Below are 20299 nucleotides of genomic sequence, written 5' to 3' on the forward strand. Positions count from 1 at the left end.
TCAAACACAAAAATTATGGTGTGGAATGTTTTATTAAAAGAACGACTTAAGTGATCGATTGATCATCATATGTTTTAGTAAGTGAAAGAATGACCTGATTCATTGACCAAAAATGGTATTAGGAAAGACTTGTTAGTTGAGGGGCAATCTCTGTCCCGCATGTTATTCTGTCCTTGTTTCTCCATTTTTTTCTTCGATAAAATCATTATTTTTATCAAAAAAGAAGTCACCATGTACAATAAAAGGATGGTTAAATTCATCTACACAACAAAACCACAAACTATCTTGGTCATGAGATATGGTAACGACAAATTATGGCTGATCTGATATGATATTGCCGAGAGATGATTCGCAGATGACTATAAGAAACCCTCTTCATATCTCTACAAATAAAAAATCATTGTTGGACACTATGTGAAGGTCTGTAATTATGCAAGCCTTGGGCAGGGAAGTATTTAATCACACTAACCAAATTGTTAACCCAAGCAAGGGTTGAATATGTTAGACAGAGCTTAAAGTCAGCATAGAAATCCAGGGTTTTCAGGCAGAACTTTCGGGTATGGCAGGCATCCCTCAAAATAATGCAAAAGGAATCTGCAATGAACTCCCTGCCGTTAATTACTTGTTATGATAATAATCAGATAATGATAATTAATATTTTTGCGGATGTGAATTTTTTTTGGTTCAATTAGTATCTGGGACCATCCCAAGGTCCAAATTTTAATTTTTAGGTGTCTTTTTAAGTCCCTTAAGTTGTAATAGGGGTACTATAGTCCATAGTTATAAAACTCCCCTGCGTCATCGTGGACTCCTCAAAGTCGACTCCCTTTTCCCTTGGCCACGTTGCGCATTTTGCCCGTGCTCTGCGTTTTGACTCTCCCGAGTTATGACCGCGTCAACCGAGCACTCAGCCGCTTCAACCGCGTTCTTGGCCGCATCTGCGCCGATTCGACAAGTATTTTTCTTTGGCTGTGTACCTGCTGCATCCGTGTTTTTAAACAATGCTATAGTCTTTTCCCATCCTCTAAGAGAGTATATGTGAAGCACAGGTTTGGATCAATGATCTTCGCAAGAAGACCCATGAATGATGAATCTAGAGAATCAAGCGAGTTTGATTTTCGCCCACGTTTCTCTTCTCTTTCACCAGTGAGTGGTGAGTTTATTTACGTAGGTACCTCTTGGATTCGGAGCTTATTCCAACCACTGCCACACGTGATATCTTGATCGCCTTCCTTCCAGTATTCTTGCTTGCTGAGGGAAGGAAGGAAAGCAAGTTTTCCTTCCAGAACCCGGTTAACATCAAACTCTGGGCAAGCTGCCAAGTTTTGCCTATGCTACAGTTTCACAAGATTGAACCTTTTTTGTTCAACCGAAGTTAAGGACTTTCAGAGCACGAGGGAATGTGGTTTCATTCTCAAAACTGCCTCGTCTATGTACACGGTGCCTCCCCGATTGCTTGAAGATAGGCGCGGTATTAGAAAGGGCCACCGGGAGAAACAAATAACAAGCTAGGGTAGAGCCTTGAAGCCAGTCTTATGAGTGTATTAAATAGGCCCCACACATGTATTATGAAAATTTTAAGTGGGAAGTCTTGAGGTCTTTAGAGGGTCTTTTAGTCTAAAACTATTAGTTTTTTTTTTTAGGGTTTTAGAACCCTCTGGTTCTCTTCTTTTTCTTACATATTGTAATCCTTAGGGCACTGTTCTTTAAGATGATGATGATGGATGCTATGATTGAATGAATAAAGTTATGTTTTTTAGGATGCTATGATGGAATGAATAAAGTTTTGAAGTTTTTTTGCTTGTGTGGATGTGATGTCTACTCGTTGCCAATGTGTGATGCCTTGATCATCCCTAAGGTGCAATGTCTAGGAACCCCTTGGTGTGTGCCTTGGGTTTTGGTTGGTGAGATTCCAACCTTGCTATCTATCTCTTTCTTTTTCTTGTAGTATGATGCTTCAAGCTATGTAAGATTCCTAGGAATTCTAGAGAGATTCCAAATATTTTTCTTATTTTCTCCAATTTCTTATTTTTCCGTTTCAGTTCTTGAATCCCTGCACTTTATTTACGCACTTTATTTATCCTGTATTTTTTTCTACACAATAACTGTCCTAAACCTGTTACGGATCTCATCTAGAATTAAACCCCTACCTTTGCCCTTTTTCAACCAACTAAACCTTAATCTTTAGACCGTCAATTACCTTAGCCTACCCTGATCAACCCATAATCCATACCAGACTCCAGATCTAATCCAGAACCCTTAATCTGCAGCATGAAACCGAATTCACCTCTACTTCAATGAAGATAATTAGATAATCTTAAAACTTTCATTGTGCATGTTGCACTCTATTTACTTGGAGGCATGGATTTAATTTAAATTTCGGTTTCAAACCGTTTTTTTTTTTTTTTTTTTTCAAATTTCGGTCATTTCGGTCAAAATGACCTAATTTTGGACGAAATCGAAACTGAAACTGAAATATATATGATTTCGTACCCTACCGAAATTTCGGATTTTGACCGAAATTTAAAACAATTCTTGGAGGTAGACATGACTGGTTCTTGAAGAATTTTTTACGTTTGGTTGTAAATGTTTATAATATCAGGAAGCCCCATGCTTGGTATGCTTTTGTTTATATGTGAGCAATGTAATCTTAATAGTTTGGTATTTATATCTACACTGATGACTGAGAAATATTTTGGGTAAAATGTCTTTAACAGTATATCTGTATCATGCAACTTGAGATCTAGTGGGTATAAATGAATATGTTGAAAATTCTCATGCATTGATACACAGGCTCTTCACAACAGTCAGGGATTCTTTGGGATTAACATATGATGTATCCTTTGAATTAAGCCTTTTTGATAGGCTGAAACTTGGTTGGTATGTGATCTCAGTAACTTCAACTCCTGGAAAGGTACACTTTCTGTTTAATTCGTTTTAAGTCTTCTATAATGTGTTACTATACCATTCCTAGTGTGATTCTCACATTTATTCTTACAGGTTTACAAAGCTGTTGATGCATGTAAGAATGTTCTTAGAGGTTTATGTGACAGTAAGATTACACAAAGGGAGCTGGACCGCGTTAGTATTTTTCTACCATCACAATCCACTTAAGGGCCTGTTCGTTTCAGATTGTGCCAACCAATTGTGAACCCAAAACCTATTATAGACTCAAAATTACATTTAAATTTGAGTCCAATAATAGGTTTGGGGCTAACAATCGGTTGTCGCAATCTGAAACGAACAGGGCCTGAGCTAGTATGAGCTTTCTATCAAGGGATTATTTTATTGGATGCAGCCACATTTTTTTAAGCATGAAATTCCTTTTGGCGCCCACAGTACATGACTAAATTTTATGAAGATTATTTGCATATCGGTAGATGCAAAGTTTTTCTGCTATGCTTGTGCATTTCTTATTTATTACTGGGACAGTTACATGTGATTAGGAGATGCAGTTATTAGAGATATGACATGGATATCAAGCTGTCCACAAATAAATTGAATTTTTGAGAATAGAAAATATAAGATAAATATAGAAATGTAGAGAAAATAAATAGTATTTGTAACAAGAAACTTTAATACCATATAGTACATTGTATATTAATCTGTAAACAATGCAGTAGTATAATTTTACTTTTATACCAGTATAGTCCTTTTTCTCCAAATTGTTCAAATATTTTCTATGCTGTGGTTATTTCCTTTTTTTAATTAGACTATATTATAGATGTTAGATTTCTTTTTGGTAGCTTTGTTTGCTTTTTTCTGATTATTTGAGCTGATAATGCTTGATATCTGGTTGTAAATGGTGCTAAGCCCTCAACTTTTCAGGCTGAAACCTCTTGTTGGCAACAATATTCTAGGGTGTAAAAGATATAACACATTTTCTTTTGAAGAAAAAAACTAAAGTGCATGTTACAACACACCCAATGTTTGGATGCACTTTTCCAATAGTTCCCTTGCCACAATGGGAGATCTGAACTGCCATTTTTTGAAGCCAATATAGAACATCCTAAAATGCGGTTAGTCTTTTTTACGTTTGTTATAGGATTTATCGTATTGTTTTTGAGAACCTAACATTAGTTACGGAGGAGTTAACCGGATAAAAGATCCATTTAGAGAAATTGAAAATAAATAGATTACTTTGATATTTATGTTCCAATTTTATTTTTATTTTTTTGATAAAAAGTTATTTTCCACTTATTAGGGAATAGGGAGTGCTTTGATAATTTAGTGAAACATTTGGTGACACGCATTGTCGTGTATGTTTGATCATTTAGTTTATTTCACATGTAATTCATATAAATATTTATAAATAATATATACGTCACATTTCACACGCAATTAAGTAAATATAATTATGTGACACAAATTGGTATAATATACTACTAATAGACTTAATTTTCAAAAAAAATATACTACTAATAGACTTACGGTTTTGGTTTCACTATGTGTTTCGATTTCGTATGCATTTCGGCAGGGATGGAAATGGAACGATTTTTGTCGTTTGTCTCGTTTTCAGTAGAAATTTAGGACCATGGTTAAGGGACTCAATGCAGACCACTTTTGCTTTATGTCACTACCTTTCGTGATGGTTGCCAAACTAGAAATAGTTGAAAAGTATTTACTAAGTATACAATTCTCCCCTAGCTATCTTGGACTCCCATTTGGCCTAGGATGCCCATCGAAAATCTTATGGGATCCTGTAACGACCCGGATTTGGGGCAAATTTTTAGACATAATTTTTTTTTTGCCAAATCCCAAAATCCGAATCGCTATCCCAAAAAGGGAAACAAGCTGACTCACTACAAGAGGAACAAGATAAAACTCACCATATTAATTCCTTGAGACTGAAAAATTCCAAAACTACAATTCTTGAAAATTAAAGAATCACATACTATTACGGGATGTGACAGAATCGTCTTTTCCAACACTAACTCAAACTCTACGAAGACTCTTGCCCATCCCATGATGTTTGTTCTAGGTTTGTTCATCTGCAAAGGCTCCTTCCTCGCTTTCCTCAAAACCTGTAGAGGTATTGGGGTCAGCAAACGCTGAGCAAAATCATTTAGTGGCTCGCATAGTAAGAGTCCACCAAAAATACAAGTCGCATTATAACAGTTTTCTTATAATTAGTCATTGCAATAACAATAATATTAAAAAGTGAAACTAAATAAGAAACAGGCTAAACAGTTTTTTTCAATCACGAGGTATTATGGAAAAAAAAGATGCATGTGCATGAGAATGAAGTATGCAACCACATATGCTCAACTATCCCGGGACCATACGGCATTCCACAACCCCAATTTTTATTATTTCCTTTTCTTGGTGCTTTATACCAGCCGCTGGTTCCCGACCATTAAGTACCCTCCACCCACATATGGGTGTGCTCATTTCTAGGATTTTCTTTGGGTCACCCTATACGGGTCCACCCGAATGCATCATCAGCCCGAGGTCGTACGCTCTCAGTTAGGGTGGCTTTTGGCGCTATGCCCAAGGTTGGCTCCAAGGGGGTCTCCCTTTTTTGGCCTTCCTCCCACAATTATCATGCATGCAACCATGCTTTTTATACGTACCTTCCCTCCCTTTTTTGTGAGAGTTTTTATCCCATTAGCCTGCATGATTAGTCTTTAACATTCTCTGTTATTTTCTTCAACCATTTATTAAAAGAGAGCATGCTAACGATTCTCTAACAGCCAATATAAAATGAAAAAAGCAAAAGATAAATCATATGAAATACAATCATAATTACAACTCTACTCTTGGAAGCCATTAGTATGAAAGTCGCTATCACTTTCCTTATAGTTTGAGTGTAGAATGAGATGTGAGGCTCTAAAAGAAATACCCTTTATCCTAAAAGTCCCATTTTTCGTACCTATATAATATTTATGCTTTATCCTTATAAAAATCTATCAAAACTTAATTTTTATAACTTAAGTGCTAATTTTCTAAAGGATGTAAGTTGGAATACAAGATCTTTCACATAATAGGACTCTCTTCACATACCTATAAAAAAAAGGACTCTCTTCACATAAATAATTAGTATGTTTCATGTTACACATATACAAAAGTGTTTTTCCATAAGATCCTTAACCACCTATAAATAATACACACGTAAGGGGCTGTTTTTTTATAAAAAAACAGTTAACAAAGTGTATTAGACATATACAAGTAGTGCTGATTTTGATTAAAATAAAACCATAAAACTTGTAGATTACATATATACATCATCCCTTCTTTGAAAAACAATATTTACACCTTACATAATAATTTTATAAAAGTGATTTAAAACAGTCCTTAGAATCAATGATACTTGCTGATTTTCTTAAGAATCAGCCCCTTGAAACTTTAGAAATATCCTTTATGTGACATATACTTCACATACGACAATACCTATAACTTGTACAATACATAAGTAAAGAAATCGACACAAAACATCCCATATTCACACTGTTTATATGCTGATTTTTAGGAAAATATACTCTTTAAAACCCTTATAACACACTAACATATCAAAATCTCTATAAGTAACAACATATCTACACTATACATCGAATATATACCGTGGAAATCATATGCTGATTTTTGTGTAAAAACCGTGGAAATCATCCAAGAAAACACATGCATAGATTTTTTGTTACCAAAAAAATAATTTTCTAACACTTAAACAAGATTATTACACCATAAACCCTAAAAAGAGACAACAAAATTCCTTTTTTTATCCAAAAGAAAACAAACTTCTAAAAGAAAATACATAAAGACCCTTTTAGATCAAACAAAAACAAAAATCTAATGTATTTACATGAAAAATACTAAGAAACATCGATTTTAGGCACGTACTTGAGGCGAATAATCAATTCGAAGAAAGCCCTATCTTTCTTTTTCTTCTATTTTCTTCTTCTTTTCTTCTCTCTCTCTCTCTCAGTTTGAGATAGCGAGTAGAAGTGGGAAGGAAACCCACGAATTGGGTTTTTATAAAACCCTGTGTTTCTTATTCTAATTCTAAAAGTAATGGTAAGTGTCAAATTTTATTAGGTCTCTCTAATCTTTTCTTATTCAATAAATTAACTACAAAATATATATTAAGTGGTCCCACTTACTTTTTGTAGTAAAAACAGACTTACTATTTATAGTAAGTTCGAACTTACTATTTATAGTAAAAACGGACTTACTATTTGTAGTAAGTTTTGGCTTACTATTTATAGTAAAAATGGAATTACTCTTTATAGTAAGAGCGAATTTGACGGTCCAAAAGGCTCCAATAGAAAATCTAAACCGTTGATCTTCGATCGGGGGATCTACGGCCAAGATTTAGATAAAAGCATAAACTTTTCTGACCCTTGGTGGGGCCAAGTGTTATAGATCCAATTGTTGAAAGGGTGATGGAGGAGTTGGCTATTTCCAAAAGGTATTATTTATCGTTTTAGGAAGAATCACTCTTCCAGTCTCTATATAAAATAGTCATCGAATTTCCTTCGGAAGGGAAAAGTGGAAACACAAAGACTAAAGGACCTCATGGGTTGGAAGCAGTATGAATACCAAAGAGAGTAGAGGATAAGACTTTCGATGAAGTTGTTCTGGAGATTTGGTGAAGCAAAGAAGCCTTTTGGCATGTGATTTTGGGATAAATATGGGTTTGGGTTGGAGAGTGAGTTTCAAAGGACCTATATGGGAGTAGAGGCTTAGAGGCATGGTGGCCCATTAGCATTTCTCAAGTCAACTTATTGGGACAAGGTTTAGTGCGGATGGAGGGATTTTTTTTTTTTGAATGGTGGGATAGTATTGGGTTTTGGGAAGAATTGTCAGTGGGCGAGTAACCTCATTGCCATGCATTTCCGAGCTGTACAGAGTAGTTTCCCATAGAGAAAGTATTAGGGAATAGGAAGTGCTACTATAGAGTCGGAGATTGAGAAAGAATGAGTGTTTTTTACTTGATTTTTAAGAGGGACTTCAAGCAAAAGAAATTTATTATTACCTAGTTCTTGTTAGGATGTTAGAAAGTGTTTTGGTGTCTCCTCATGAACCTGATAATAGAATTTGGGTGACTTTTAAGATTAATGAACCATATAAAATTATTTGGATCCATGACATTCAAGATTAATTCCTTGTTAGACTTTTCTTCCCATCTCTTCTAGCAATGGATGGTCTAGCATCTCCGTATAATTGTGTTTGGCGTACTTGCTCTGTTACCCTGACACCACCACATGGTAAAGTACAAATAATTCTAGTGTGCAAGTTGGTGTATTTTGTGTAGGGAGGAGATTGTGTATCATATATCTCCACTGCAAATCAGCTCATGTAGTTTGGAAAAAATATTTGATGCTTTTTCATTGTGCGGATAGTACTGGACTTGGTGATGAGAGGCTCTTCGTGGGATTATCAAAAGGCCCCCTTGGAGACAAGGAAGATACTTTGGCAAATGAGTGTTATATATGTGTGGGCATAAGTACAAGTGAGAATTATGGGGACCCTCCTTCACAGCAATCAAAAAGGGGGCTAAATATGTGAGTGGGGCTCATCACTGGTGCTATAAGTGTCTTTTATTAGTCATAGTGTTATTTGAGTCATTTAAGTCATTAAGGGGTGTTTCAGTCTTTTGCTTCTTAAGTTAGTCGAGTGAGTTTTGTAATAAAGATAGGGCCTATCAAATCCCATGACATGTTTAAGTGGGGAGGCCCTATTTTCATAGGAATGAAGTTGGTTTTTCTTTTTTTTCTTTTTTTTCTTTATGTTTTTAAGTGGAAAAATTCTTGAGTTTAGGGTTTTAGTCTAGAGGACCCACAAGTGTCTTATTTGAATTGTTGAAAGTCTCAAGAATCACTAGGCTGAGATCTATGTATTGTAAAGGCTTTGAGGGCCATCAATGTGGCTTATATTTATTAATGAAAACACTTTTTTTGTTCTAACTATGGAGAGCTTTTCTTCATCGATCTTGGTGTAATGCCTTGGTCAAACTGAAGGTTTGGTGCCCCGGAACTTCTATCCCTTCTTTCTCTCATCCATCTAAGGTATTCTCCAAACTTCTTTTTTCGTTGAATGAAAAACTTCTTCCTCAAACTTCTTATTCTCTTCTGTTGGAAACTTGAAATTCCTGTTTTTTTTTTATTTCAAAAAATTTAAGTTCGTGTAAGCCATGGTTCGTGATTACTATTATGATATGATTCCAATGATTTTCTTCTTTTTCATCTTGAAAAAAAATAAAAAAAGTTCCAGTGATCAAACTTCATTGTAACTTCGACGGCCAGATCTATCTTTTCATCTTTACTACGTCTTTGTTTTTGTGTTTTTGATAAATAAAGTTCCCATGATATCTTTTTGAAGTCAACCGCATCAAGGATTACAATGATCAGCCCTGATCTTAAATCCGATGGCCAGATTTCTTGATCATAGATTTGACAGCCATATTGCATCAATTCCTTTTTTTTCTTGATCATTACTTCATCTTGAGAGCAAAAATTTATTGTTTTGCATTCTTTGAACAGATCCAATGGTTGGATTTAATTCTTAAAACCTGTCATAAGATTTGTTATTTGCCTTATAACAGTCCTAGATTGATTATAATCTCAAACTTCTCCCAATAATTGACTGGATTCCATCTTGTTCATCAAATCTGTCCCTATTCTTTTTTTCGAAAATCCCTTCCCTTTTGAACCTGCATCAGAGAGCCACTTGTGCAATGATCTAAACCATTTATTTCCTAGGCCATGCTATGGTGCACCAAAATTCTTCTCCATTGGACGATTCTAAGCCTTTGATTTGTTGAGGTTTCCTAATTAGGGTAAACCATTGGCTTTGGTTTTCTAACTGTCTATTTAGAGGCCAGAAATTGGAGGCTTAGAATTGTCTAATGGGGGAGCGCTCGGTGCATGGACCATCCAAAGCAAAGCCTAGTAGATAAACGGCTTGGATCATTGAACAGGTGCACCTCACTTATATGTCAACCTCCCATAATTTTGTGAGGAAAAATGCATGCATTCATCATATATCAATTCTTGTAAAATAACACATCCTCCATCTTATTGGGCATTGAGAATAAAAGAGATCACAGAATATTTGAAAGGGTGCACAAATCATCCAGATTATTAACTTCGAACATCAAACTGTCATTATTAATTTGGTGTTGGTGAGAAGAGAATTGTGGGGTTTATAAGTTTGAGATGTGTTTTCTAGAATGAAGATTGATTGCTCCAAGCACTCATAAGCCGAATAGAATCAAGCTTTTGAGGAAATCAGGGTCCAGCCAAAGTTGGGTTAGTGTTTAGAAATCATCCAAGGAGGGAATCATTAAGGTGTTTTCTGGGCCAATTGGTGTTAAAGAGTGTCATGAGGCAGAAGGATGGACCATTCTCACCAATCTACTCATTTGTGAGGGGGATCTAACAGGATAATGGAAGGGATTCAATAGCATGATTTCATGGATGAACAGATCGAGCCATGGTCACATGGAAGCTGGCTACTACTATCCTCCTAGTAATTGTTCTTAGTCAGAACTGAATCCTTCACTACATAAAAGACACCTTGGCTAGAGGAACCGATAAGTAGGAGCTGTGTGTTGGAGACTGTTAAAGTATAAAAGATAAATAATGTCTTTCTCCAACAGCTTAAGCTTTTGGAGAAGTTGGTAAGTTAACATGGTATCAGAGCCAAAGTCTCGAGTTCAAACCTTCCGGATAGCAAAAATCCACATGCGATGGTCAGCCCAAAAAGGGACCACACGTGGCACATGTTTGCCAAGTGGGCCACGCGTGCGGAGGAGTGTTAATGTATAAAAGATAAATAACGCCCTTCTCCAACAGCTTAAGCTTTTGGAGAAGTTGGTAAGTTAACAGAGACAAGGTTTTAAATTTCATTTTCTGTTTTGATCGGCACAGAAACGGAAATATTTCAGTTTTGGTGGAAATCTTGTAAAATACAGAAACTAATGGAAACATATGCAAATGATGAAATTTTAATATGAAACTTTAGGAAATGCTAGAATAAGCACAAATACACTCTTAGAAAGCGTCGCATAAGCTAGAAAGCTATCCATAATGACTTAATCACATCGAACACCTAGCCACATGCGTTGTCGCACATGGCTAGAACAGTACAGTCAATAAAGAATTACAATGTAAGGAAGTACAAGAAAATACAATTTCCAGTCCTCCGAGGACCCCAACTCTATGTGAATATGATGTAAATCATAACACTTTTCCATTTTTTGTTGTTCCAACCATTTCAGTCGAATTTCGGGAATTTCGATAGTAAATAATGATGTGGAAGGAATTCATTGTGATTTCGTTTCGGTGGGGATGGAAACAGAAACATTTCGGTCATTTTGGGGAAACTTCGGTGAAATTTAAAACCATGGTTGGAGATACCTTCTTCTCCTATAGTGGATGTGGCATATTACTGTTTTTGTAGCATGCATACTTGTTTGTAAAGACTGGCCGTTACTTGTGACTGCACATATAGTTGTGGGATCACCTCGGCCCTGGCCCTTGTAGCTTATTAGTAAATTTATCTTTAAAAAAAAGAATTTTTGATGTTTCTATGATTTTATGATTTATATATCAGTGCCTCTGATAGTGATTAGTTTTTCTCAGCTATTGATGCAGTTATTGGCTTTTAGAATAATCTTGTCATGCATTCTTAAGGGGATGGCTGGGAACTCCTAATTTGCTTTACTAGTTGATGTCATGACGATTAATTTTTATTCCGTACATAATCCTTTACCATCAATAGATTAGTTCTCCTTTTGGGTATGTGTCTGGACTCTGGATGTTGTAGCCATTAACTAGATATTCTAATTATGGCAGGCGAGAAGGACCTTGCTGATGAGACATGAAGCCGAGACCAAGTCAAATGCTTACTGGCTTGGATTACTAGCACACTTGCAAGCTTCTTCTGTTCCAAGGAAGGTAAGGTGGAGTGATATGCTGTACATAAGCCCAATCTTGGACTCTAGGTTTCTGTATTTCACACAGTATACTTTCGTCTCCCAGTCCTTGAACATTGAAATTACACTCGACATGGCTTAAATGTGTAATTAAAAAGTGCTTTGTATTTTTTATTTTTGAGAGTCAAAGAAAAAGATAGATTTTTGTTCTTTTGATTTAGCTTCTTACAATGTTGTTAGATGACTCAAATTCACATTTATGACTGGAATTCAGGACATAGCTTGCATTAAAGACCTACCTTTGCTGTATGAAGCTGCCACAATTGAGGATGTAAATCTTGCATATGAGCATTTGAAGGTAGATGAAGGATCTTTGTATTCATGCATTGGAATTGCTGGGGCCCAGGCAGGAGAAGATATCTCTGGTAAGACATACCCCCATTAAAATCTTTAAGTACTGCCGTTAGTTGTGTTTCCAAACAGCACTTTCGGTTCATTAATTGAGGGATCCATAAAACTTCTATTTCTTGGACTTATAGTATATAATGACTACATCCAATATTTGGTAGTACCTTCGCTCCACAGGATCTGCAAATGTCAGAAATTAAATGAAATGAACTCGTAATGAGAAGATCCATTGACCCAGGATTTATTGAGTCTTTTATTATTGTTGTCATCTACTCATCTTTAAGTTTCTTAGTAACTTGCTTCTGGTGTAGCAATACTCTGTTGGTTTGGACACTGACATGTTGGTATTGGACATGGTAAGCACAAGATGTTCAATGTGCGGACAGGCCTGTTCAAATATACCAAAATATAATATGGTATGGAAATATAAAATGTGAAAAAATTGGCAAAATGAAAAAAAAAGGTAAACCAAAGAGATTTGGAATATATATTTATAAAGCCAGTAAGACATGGCTAAAATCCTAGTGGCTTTTGCTTGCTACATATCTACCATATAAGATGCCGGCCCAACAGACTCACAAAGGAATGTTAGGAATGTCTTTGTTGAAACTGAAAGTCTGGATCCTTCTTTAACAGCACTAAGGAATTTTTTTTCTGAAAGGTAATAACAGCTGTCAAACAACCGATTACTCCAAAAGCTTAAGCTGTTGGAGAAGGCGTTATTTAATCTTTTATACTGTAACAACAACAATAATATTAATAATGAGAATTCCATTTGCCTGAGATTTATCAGTAGTTGTTCTCTTTTAATCGAACCATCACTTGTATATTGTATTTTCATATGATTGCGCAGCAGTTTAACCATGGTTTGGTTTTGTAATTGCGATGATCCTCTCATGTTTGCATATTTCTTGATTATGAAATTTTCTGTCTTTGCATCTTATCTTATTAATGATTAATCTATTATCATTTTTCTCAATTCAGCATCTTTGGAAGAGGAAGAGTCAGCGACCAATCTTCATGGAGTTCTCCCCATTGGTCGTGGTCTATCAACTATGACACGGCCTACGACATGATAAACCTCAAACAAGGGGAAGAGATCTTTAATCTTTAGGAGGTATGTATCTTAGCTGCATACATGTATAGAGATCCAGTAAATTAAATGTATTTTAGATTTATGCTAGATTCAGTGACCTAAAGCCAAAACTGTGGCACTTATTTTTGTTTTAAGTATATATTTAGCAGAAATTATTCTCACCTTTGTTTTCAATTTGTTCTCGTTGGCATTTCCTGTCTATGCATAACAACTTCATCAAACTTTTGTTTACCTATGTTCTTTATGCATTTATGTGCATACTTGCGTCCTTACTCCATTATCCATATGCTCTTTTTACGTTATTACGTCTATTGATACATGTGGATACAAGAATTCACCTCTACATGATAGGTATACATGTATGTACATATGTATACTATGTATCCATGCATGTACATACATAGAATTAGAACTACATAAATGCATGTACACTTGTATATTTGCTGTGTATGTGATCTTGCATGCATGTAATTATTGTTTTGAATGTAAGGATATGTGTGCTTAGATATATTACTTTCATTAACTAACATACATACATAAATGAATATGTAGGGATATGATAGTTCCACCGCCCAAAAGCGTTCGTTCCACATACTGTTGTTTTTGTACATTGGACTGGGTGGCCAGTATTTGGTATTCCCAGTCAGTAGACCATTTACTTTTCTTCTTTTGCAAAATCCTGAAGTCAATTAGTATTTTTTGCTCACATATATTGTAAGAAATTTTTTGGCTTTCACATTCTTCCCTCCCTCCTTATGACCACCACCACCTCAACCACCCTTCCCCCTCATCACCACTCACCACTTTCCTAACCTAACCTCTTGATTGAAGAGAAAAGGGCCATGACCATGGTTTTAAATTTCAGCCGCAACCAAAACGAAATTTACATTAAGTCGTTTCTTTACAAGATTTCGGGGTGAAATTTCACCGAAATTTTAGATAGATCCACCGAAATTTTAAAAAAGTCCACCGAAATGTTATAATTCCCACCAAAATTAATGAAATATTCACCGAAATAGCCAAATTTTCTACTGAAATCGCCGAAATTTCGGTCAAAATTTTAAAAAAACGAAATCAGAATCATATTTTTACATGATTTTGGCCCGAAACCGAAACGTTTCGGTTTCGGTGGTGACCGAAACCAAAATTTAAAACCTTGATTCGGGGGCCTCCAACCATATGACGGGGAACTCTGCCTCCCTTAGTTCTTTTTCGGTCCTTCACTGTGCCTCCAATACTGTTACTTTCGCCGATGGGACTACTACACCTATATCTAGTATTAGTACTATTTCCCCTCACTCTAGTCTGCCCTTATCCTCGGTACTTTGTGTTCCTTAGTCCCCGTTTAATTTACTTTCTGTTAGCCAAATTACAAAGCGTCTTAATTGTTCTGTCTCTTTCTTCTCTTCATATTGTGTTTTTCAGGATCTATCAACTGGGAAGATGATTGGTTCGGGTCGAGGGGTGGATGGTCTCTATCGCCTAGATATCTCCCGTCCTGTTGTTTTGCATACATCAGTTGACCCTTATCAGTGGCATTGTTGTCTAGGTCATCCCTCACTACAAAAGTTGCAGCAATCATCCTTTATTCCTAGTCATGTTTCTTCTATCCAGTGCAGATCATGTGAGCTTGGGAAGCACCGCCATGTGTCCTTTCCTTCCCAAGTTCTTAGTCAAGTCTTTACACCTTTTGAGTTAGTGCATTCTGATATATGGGGTCCCTCCTGGACCAAGTCTCTTTCTTGTTATCGATAATTTGTCACTTTTGTGGATGATTTCTTCCGTATGACCTGGTTATTTCTACTTAAAGACCGCTATGAAGTCTTTAATGCTTTTCTCACATTTCATGCTGAGATCACTGCCCAATATGATGGTACTCTTAAATGTTTGTGCACTGATAAATGCTAGGGAGTACTTCCTTGCTGCCTTTCGTGATTTTTTATCTACCCATGGCATTGTGCATCAGTCCTCTTGTGCCTACACCTCTCAGCAAAATGGTGTTGCTAAGAGGAAACTACGATGCCTTCTTGATATGGCCCACACCATTTTCTTTCAAATGCGGGTTCCTCAACCCTATTGGTGCGATGCTATCCTTACATCCTGTTTCTTGGCCAATCGGCTTCCTTCCTCTGTTTTAGATGGTACCTCTCCTTTCTCGGTTTTACATCCTTAGGGGGTGCCCTTTCCCCTCACTCCACGAGTCTTTGGTTATGTTTGTTTTGTTCACAACTTCTCACCCAGCCTAGATAAGTAAGTTGGCTCCTCAGGCAGAGCGGTGTGTCTTTCTGGGGTACTCTCGCACCCAGAAGGGTTATCGTTGTTATAGCCCTCGGCTGTGGTGCCTCTTTGTTTCCGCAGACGTCACCTTTTTTTAATCCGTCTCATTCTTTACTGCTCCTGCTGAGAGCAGCAACGTTCTGTCCGAGTCCCAGGTTCCTCTCCCTCTTCCTGTTTTACCTTATCCTGTAGAGTCCTCTCCTTCTCCATTGCAAATGCCTTTGGTTCCTCCTACTCCTGCTTCTCCATTGCAGGTGCTCCCTGCTCCTTCAGCTTCCCTGAAGTTATATCACCGACATCAGAGACCCGATCAAATACCACCACTTCTCCCTCCATCTCCGCCCGAGCATTGTCTTCTCAGCGGGAGATCACATCGCCTTCCTAGGTACCTCTTTTTCCCTCTCCTACGCGTTCCTGTAGCATTGCACATCTAATTTCATCTATTGTATCTTATGATCATCTCACCCCCTCGTTTCGTATTTGTTTCGTCCTTGTCTGTACCCGAGGCTCTTGCTCACCCCGGTTGGGGTGCTGTTATGGATGCTGAGATGGCCGCTCTTTAGACCAATCATACTTGGGATTTGGTCTCCCTACCTCATGGTGCTCAGCCAGTTGGTTGTCGTTGGGTATTCGCTATCAAATACTTTCTAGATGGGGCCGTTGAGCGCCCTAAGGTTCCCTTAGTTGCCAAGGGGTATACACAAATATTTGGCATTGACTACACAGAGACTTTCTCCCCAGTTGCCAAAATTTCGTCTGTGAGAGTATTTATCTCCCTCGCTGTCAAGCAAGGCTAGCCTTTATATCGACTTGATATCAAGAATGCCTTTCTCCATGGCGACCTAACTGAGAAGGTCTATATGGACAACTTCCTAGGTATGTTGCTCAGGGGGAGATGTCCTCCTCAGTGTGCAGACTTCGAAAATCGTTATTTGGGCTCAAACAATCTCCTAGAGCGTAGTTTAGGAGATTTAGTGATGCTATCATGCGATTTGGCATGAAGCAATGCACACTTGACCACTCTGTTTTTAGTTGTCGCTCTGATGTTGGGCACGTCCTTCTCATAGTCTATGTGATGACATCATTATTACATGGAGTGACACATCTGGCATACAGAGGCTGAAGGCCTTCTACAAAAAGAATTTTCCATAAAAGACCCTGGGCATCTGAGGTATTTTTGGGGGATTGAAATAGCTTATTCTGGTAGCAGTCTCTCCCTCTCGCAGAGGAAGTATGTGATAGATCTGTTGGATGAGACTAGTTCTATAGGGAATGAAACCAGCTGCAGTTCCCATGGACCCAAATACGAAACTGCTTGCGGAGGAGGGGGACTTGATTGATGGCCCTGGCAGGTACCAATGGCTTGTTGGGAAACTTATTTATCTTACAGTTAGTTGTCCAGATATCTCCTATGCAATGGGCGTAGTGAGCCAATTTATGAGTGTGCCACGTACCTCCCACTGGGTAGCCATGATTCAGATCCTTCGCTAGTTGAAAAGGGCGATAAGGAAAGGCATGTTATTCAAGAAGCATGGACATGCAAAGTTGGAAGGATTTTATGATGCAGATTGGGGCAGGATCACCAGCAGATATGAGATCCACCACTGGATATTGTACCTTTGTTAAGGGTAACTTAGTGTCCTGGCGAAGTAAGAAACATGACATAGTTTCCAAGTCAAGCGCAGAAGCAGAATATCGTGCCATGTCACATATGAGTGGAGAGCTCATCTAGTTGCGCTTTCTCCTATCTAAGATTGGTTTCCCTTCATCATCCCCAGCTCAGCTTTATTATGATAACAAAGCTACCATTCACATTGCTACCAATCCTGTCTTGCATGAGAGAACTAAGCACTTAGAGGTGGATTGTCATTTTATACATCAGAGAATTCAAAGGTGTTTCTTTCACTCGATTAGTAGACTGGTTAGCTGATTTTTTACCAAGTCCTTGAGTAAAGCTAAGCTAAATGATATTTGTAACAAGCTAAGAATGTATGATATCTACATTCCAGCTTGAGTGGGAGTGTTAGAAGTGTATATGAGCCTAAGGGCAATATGGTCTATGTACTCTTGTTCTCATTATATAAATACTGAAGTGAGGGGGAGTAACTCTCTAACTGACACTTTCTTTCTCTCATTCTCATATCTTCTCTTCTCAACTCTTCTCCTCTCAACACAATCGACAATCCACAACCCAAACCTCCACAAAATCCCATAGTTACCTAGTCGACTACACCTTTTCTCACACCTGATTTCCATTATATCTACCCAACACAGCCAAACAACCCCTTTCCTTTATGTTAGTTGACACCCCAACCTCTTCTTGAGCCCCTTTCCTTAAAGTTAGTCGACACCCAACTTCTTATTGAGTCACCCAGGAACATCACTTTTTTTGTAACCGATTATCCCCAATTCTTGATCTTAACCCCCTTTCTTCGAGTCATTCAAGAACCATTCTTGAATCAAGAATCCAACCACCAATCCTTAACCAATTATACTATTATTTCTTTAGCCACCTTCTTGAAGCCAGGAACTCCCATCTTTAAACCGACCAACACCCCTTCCAAAATCAATTAACCTCCTTATAATTTACAGAGGTTTCCCTATGCATCCACCTTGCCTTCCATCAAGCAAATGATAAAGATTATACCATTTCAATAGCCCTTTTCAAACATTCCAAGTGCCCTTTCAGCCATTCCAACAACCCTTCCTATAGTCCCAACTCAACCCTTTCAACAACCATTTTTTCTTTTTGATTTCCCTTTAATTCACCTAATACCTTACCCTTAACCTTCCCCTATACTAAAGCTTCCACTAACCGTGCATCAGGTATTAGAACTTCCGCTTCACATCACGACTATGCATTAATGGATCCTCGACAATGTTCAGCACGGTTGAAGACAAATGTTGCAGTTTTCTTTTGTTGCTTTTCTTGTTTCATGGCTGGGATTTTCATGATAAAGTGGCGGCAAAAAATAAATAAAGGGAAAAGGGGATGATAAAAGAAAATTTGCATATAAGGATTGCAAGGAAAAGGAGAAGAGCCGCCAAGAAATCCATGGTTTGTTTTGTTGAGAGAGAGAGAGATCACTTTGAGGAAAATATGTAACTAGAGAGGAGGAAGAAGATGGAGAAAGGAAGTACATGAAGGAGCTGACACCCGTACACAAGGTTTTAAATTTCAATTTTGGTCGCCAAGGATAAGGAAATATTTCGGTTTCAGTTGGAAATTTCAGTGAAAATCCTGTAAAATTATGGAAATGTATGAAAAGATACGCAGCTGATTGAATTCTAAGATGAAACTTTAGGAAATGCTAGAGTTAGTATAGAAACCATCACATAAGAAAGACAATCATCTGTAGTTTGCTTAATAACATCAAGCTATTTGGGTGATTTGGAAAGAACACCTAGCCTTACTAGCAACTATTTGGGTGATTTGGAAAAGAAGAAATAACAACATTTTTTGCAGTTCCTCTAAAAACCCGTTATTCACGTTCTCTAAGATATTATCGCTTTGCGTTGTTTGGGCTAAGTCTCTCCCATCTTCCAGGTTCATTTCCAGCTTAGACTTTTGGCGACGTTGGAGGGAGATTTGTATCAATGGAGAGCTGAGGGATTCTCCTCGCCCCAGGTGGACTTCCCTGACCGTAGGATGTTTAGGTTAAAACTTTGATGGTTCAAGTTGGCAACCTATGGCTGGCCAGAATTGGAGATCTTAGGGACTAGAGGAGGAGCATTAAGTGGGCTTTCTCTGGCCCGATTGGGAGAGCCAATTCTAATGAAGCTGAGCTCAGGGTGGTCCTTCAGGTATCAGGTTGTTCGGTCGTACCATCATATCTGCCCTAGTGGTGGAGGGGGATTCCCTCAACGTCAGCAGATGGATGGATGCTTGAGAGTCAACCCCATCCTTGGAGATTTGCGCATCTTGTGGATGAGATTCAAGATTGGGTGTGGTCCTTCCCTGTATTCTTTCGGCATATCAAAAGGGAGCCAATACTGTGGCAGATGGTCTTGCACCAGCCGGGGTTACTAGGCCCTACTTGGAGTTTTTTGTTTTTTTCCCCCATGAGATCAAGGCGTTATTTCCTTTCATTTGTTTGTCTCTTTTCTCTGGTTATGACCATGTTGGTCTTGGCTATATCTCTGTATTCTTTTTACAAAAAAATACCTTACCATTCAAAAAAAAAACGTAACACCTAGGGACATGGGTTGTTGCGCATGTCTGATAGTTTAGTACATACCACATTTCATATGTAATTCATATAAATATTTATACATAATGCATACACCACATTTCACATGCAATTTATATAAATATAATATACATATATCACATTTCACATGCAATTCATATAAATATAATTATGCAGCACATACCGATATAATATAGCACTAATACACTTACGATTTTGGTTTTGGTATGCGTTTATTTTTGGTATGGTTTCAGTGGGGATGGAAACGGAAACATTTCGGTTGTTTCGTGTCAATTTTGGTGGAAATTTAAAACCATGCTAATACATATGATCTTTTTTCCTTATATTAAATTACCTATGAGGAAATATCACTGCCTATCCAACTGGCCAGTAAACTCAAAAGTTAAATACCGAGGAACAACTAATTTAGAGGGTGGAAATGTCATTTCCCAT

General features: G+C 37.5%; 1 protein-coding gene across 2 annotated transcripts in view; it reads left to right on the top strand.

Annotated features, from left to right (window-relative positions):
* LOC143893108 (Insulinase (Peptidase family M16) family protein) overlaps window positions 1-20299 on the top strand; it is a 75792-nt gene that overhangs the window by 48239 nt on the left and 7254 nt on the right. For both annotated transcript variants that reach the window (XM_077398071.1, XM_077398072.1), the window contains exons 19-23: window positions 2794-2914; window positions 3001-3081; window positions 11796-11897; window positions 12150-12300; window positions 13268-13400. In XM_077398071.1, the coding sequence (XP_077254186.1) occupies window positions 2794-2914; window positions 3001-3081; window positions 11796-11897; window positions 12150-12300; window positions 13268-13359 (547 nt within the window). In that variant the 3' untranslated portion in view covers window positions 13360-13400. The remainder of the gene's footprint in view (window positions 1-2793; window positions 2915-3000; window positions 3082-11795; window positions 11898-12149; window positions 12301-13267; window positions 13401-20299) is intronic.

Source organism: Tasmannia lanceolata, unplaced genomic scaffold (genome assembly GCF_043159265.1).
Source record: "Tasmannia lanceolata isolate RefF3 unplaced genomic scaffold, GAP_Taslan_0.1 ptg000015l, whole genome shotgun sequence".
Lineage (NCBI taxonomy): Eukaryota > Viridiplantae > Streptophyta > Magnoliopsida > Canellales > Winteraceae > Tasmannia > Tasmannia lanceolata.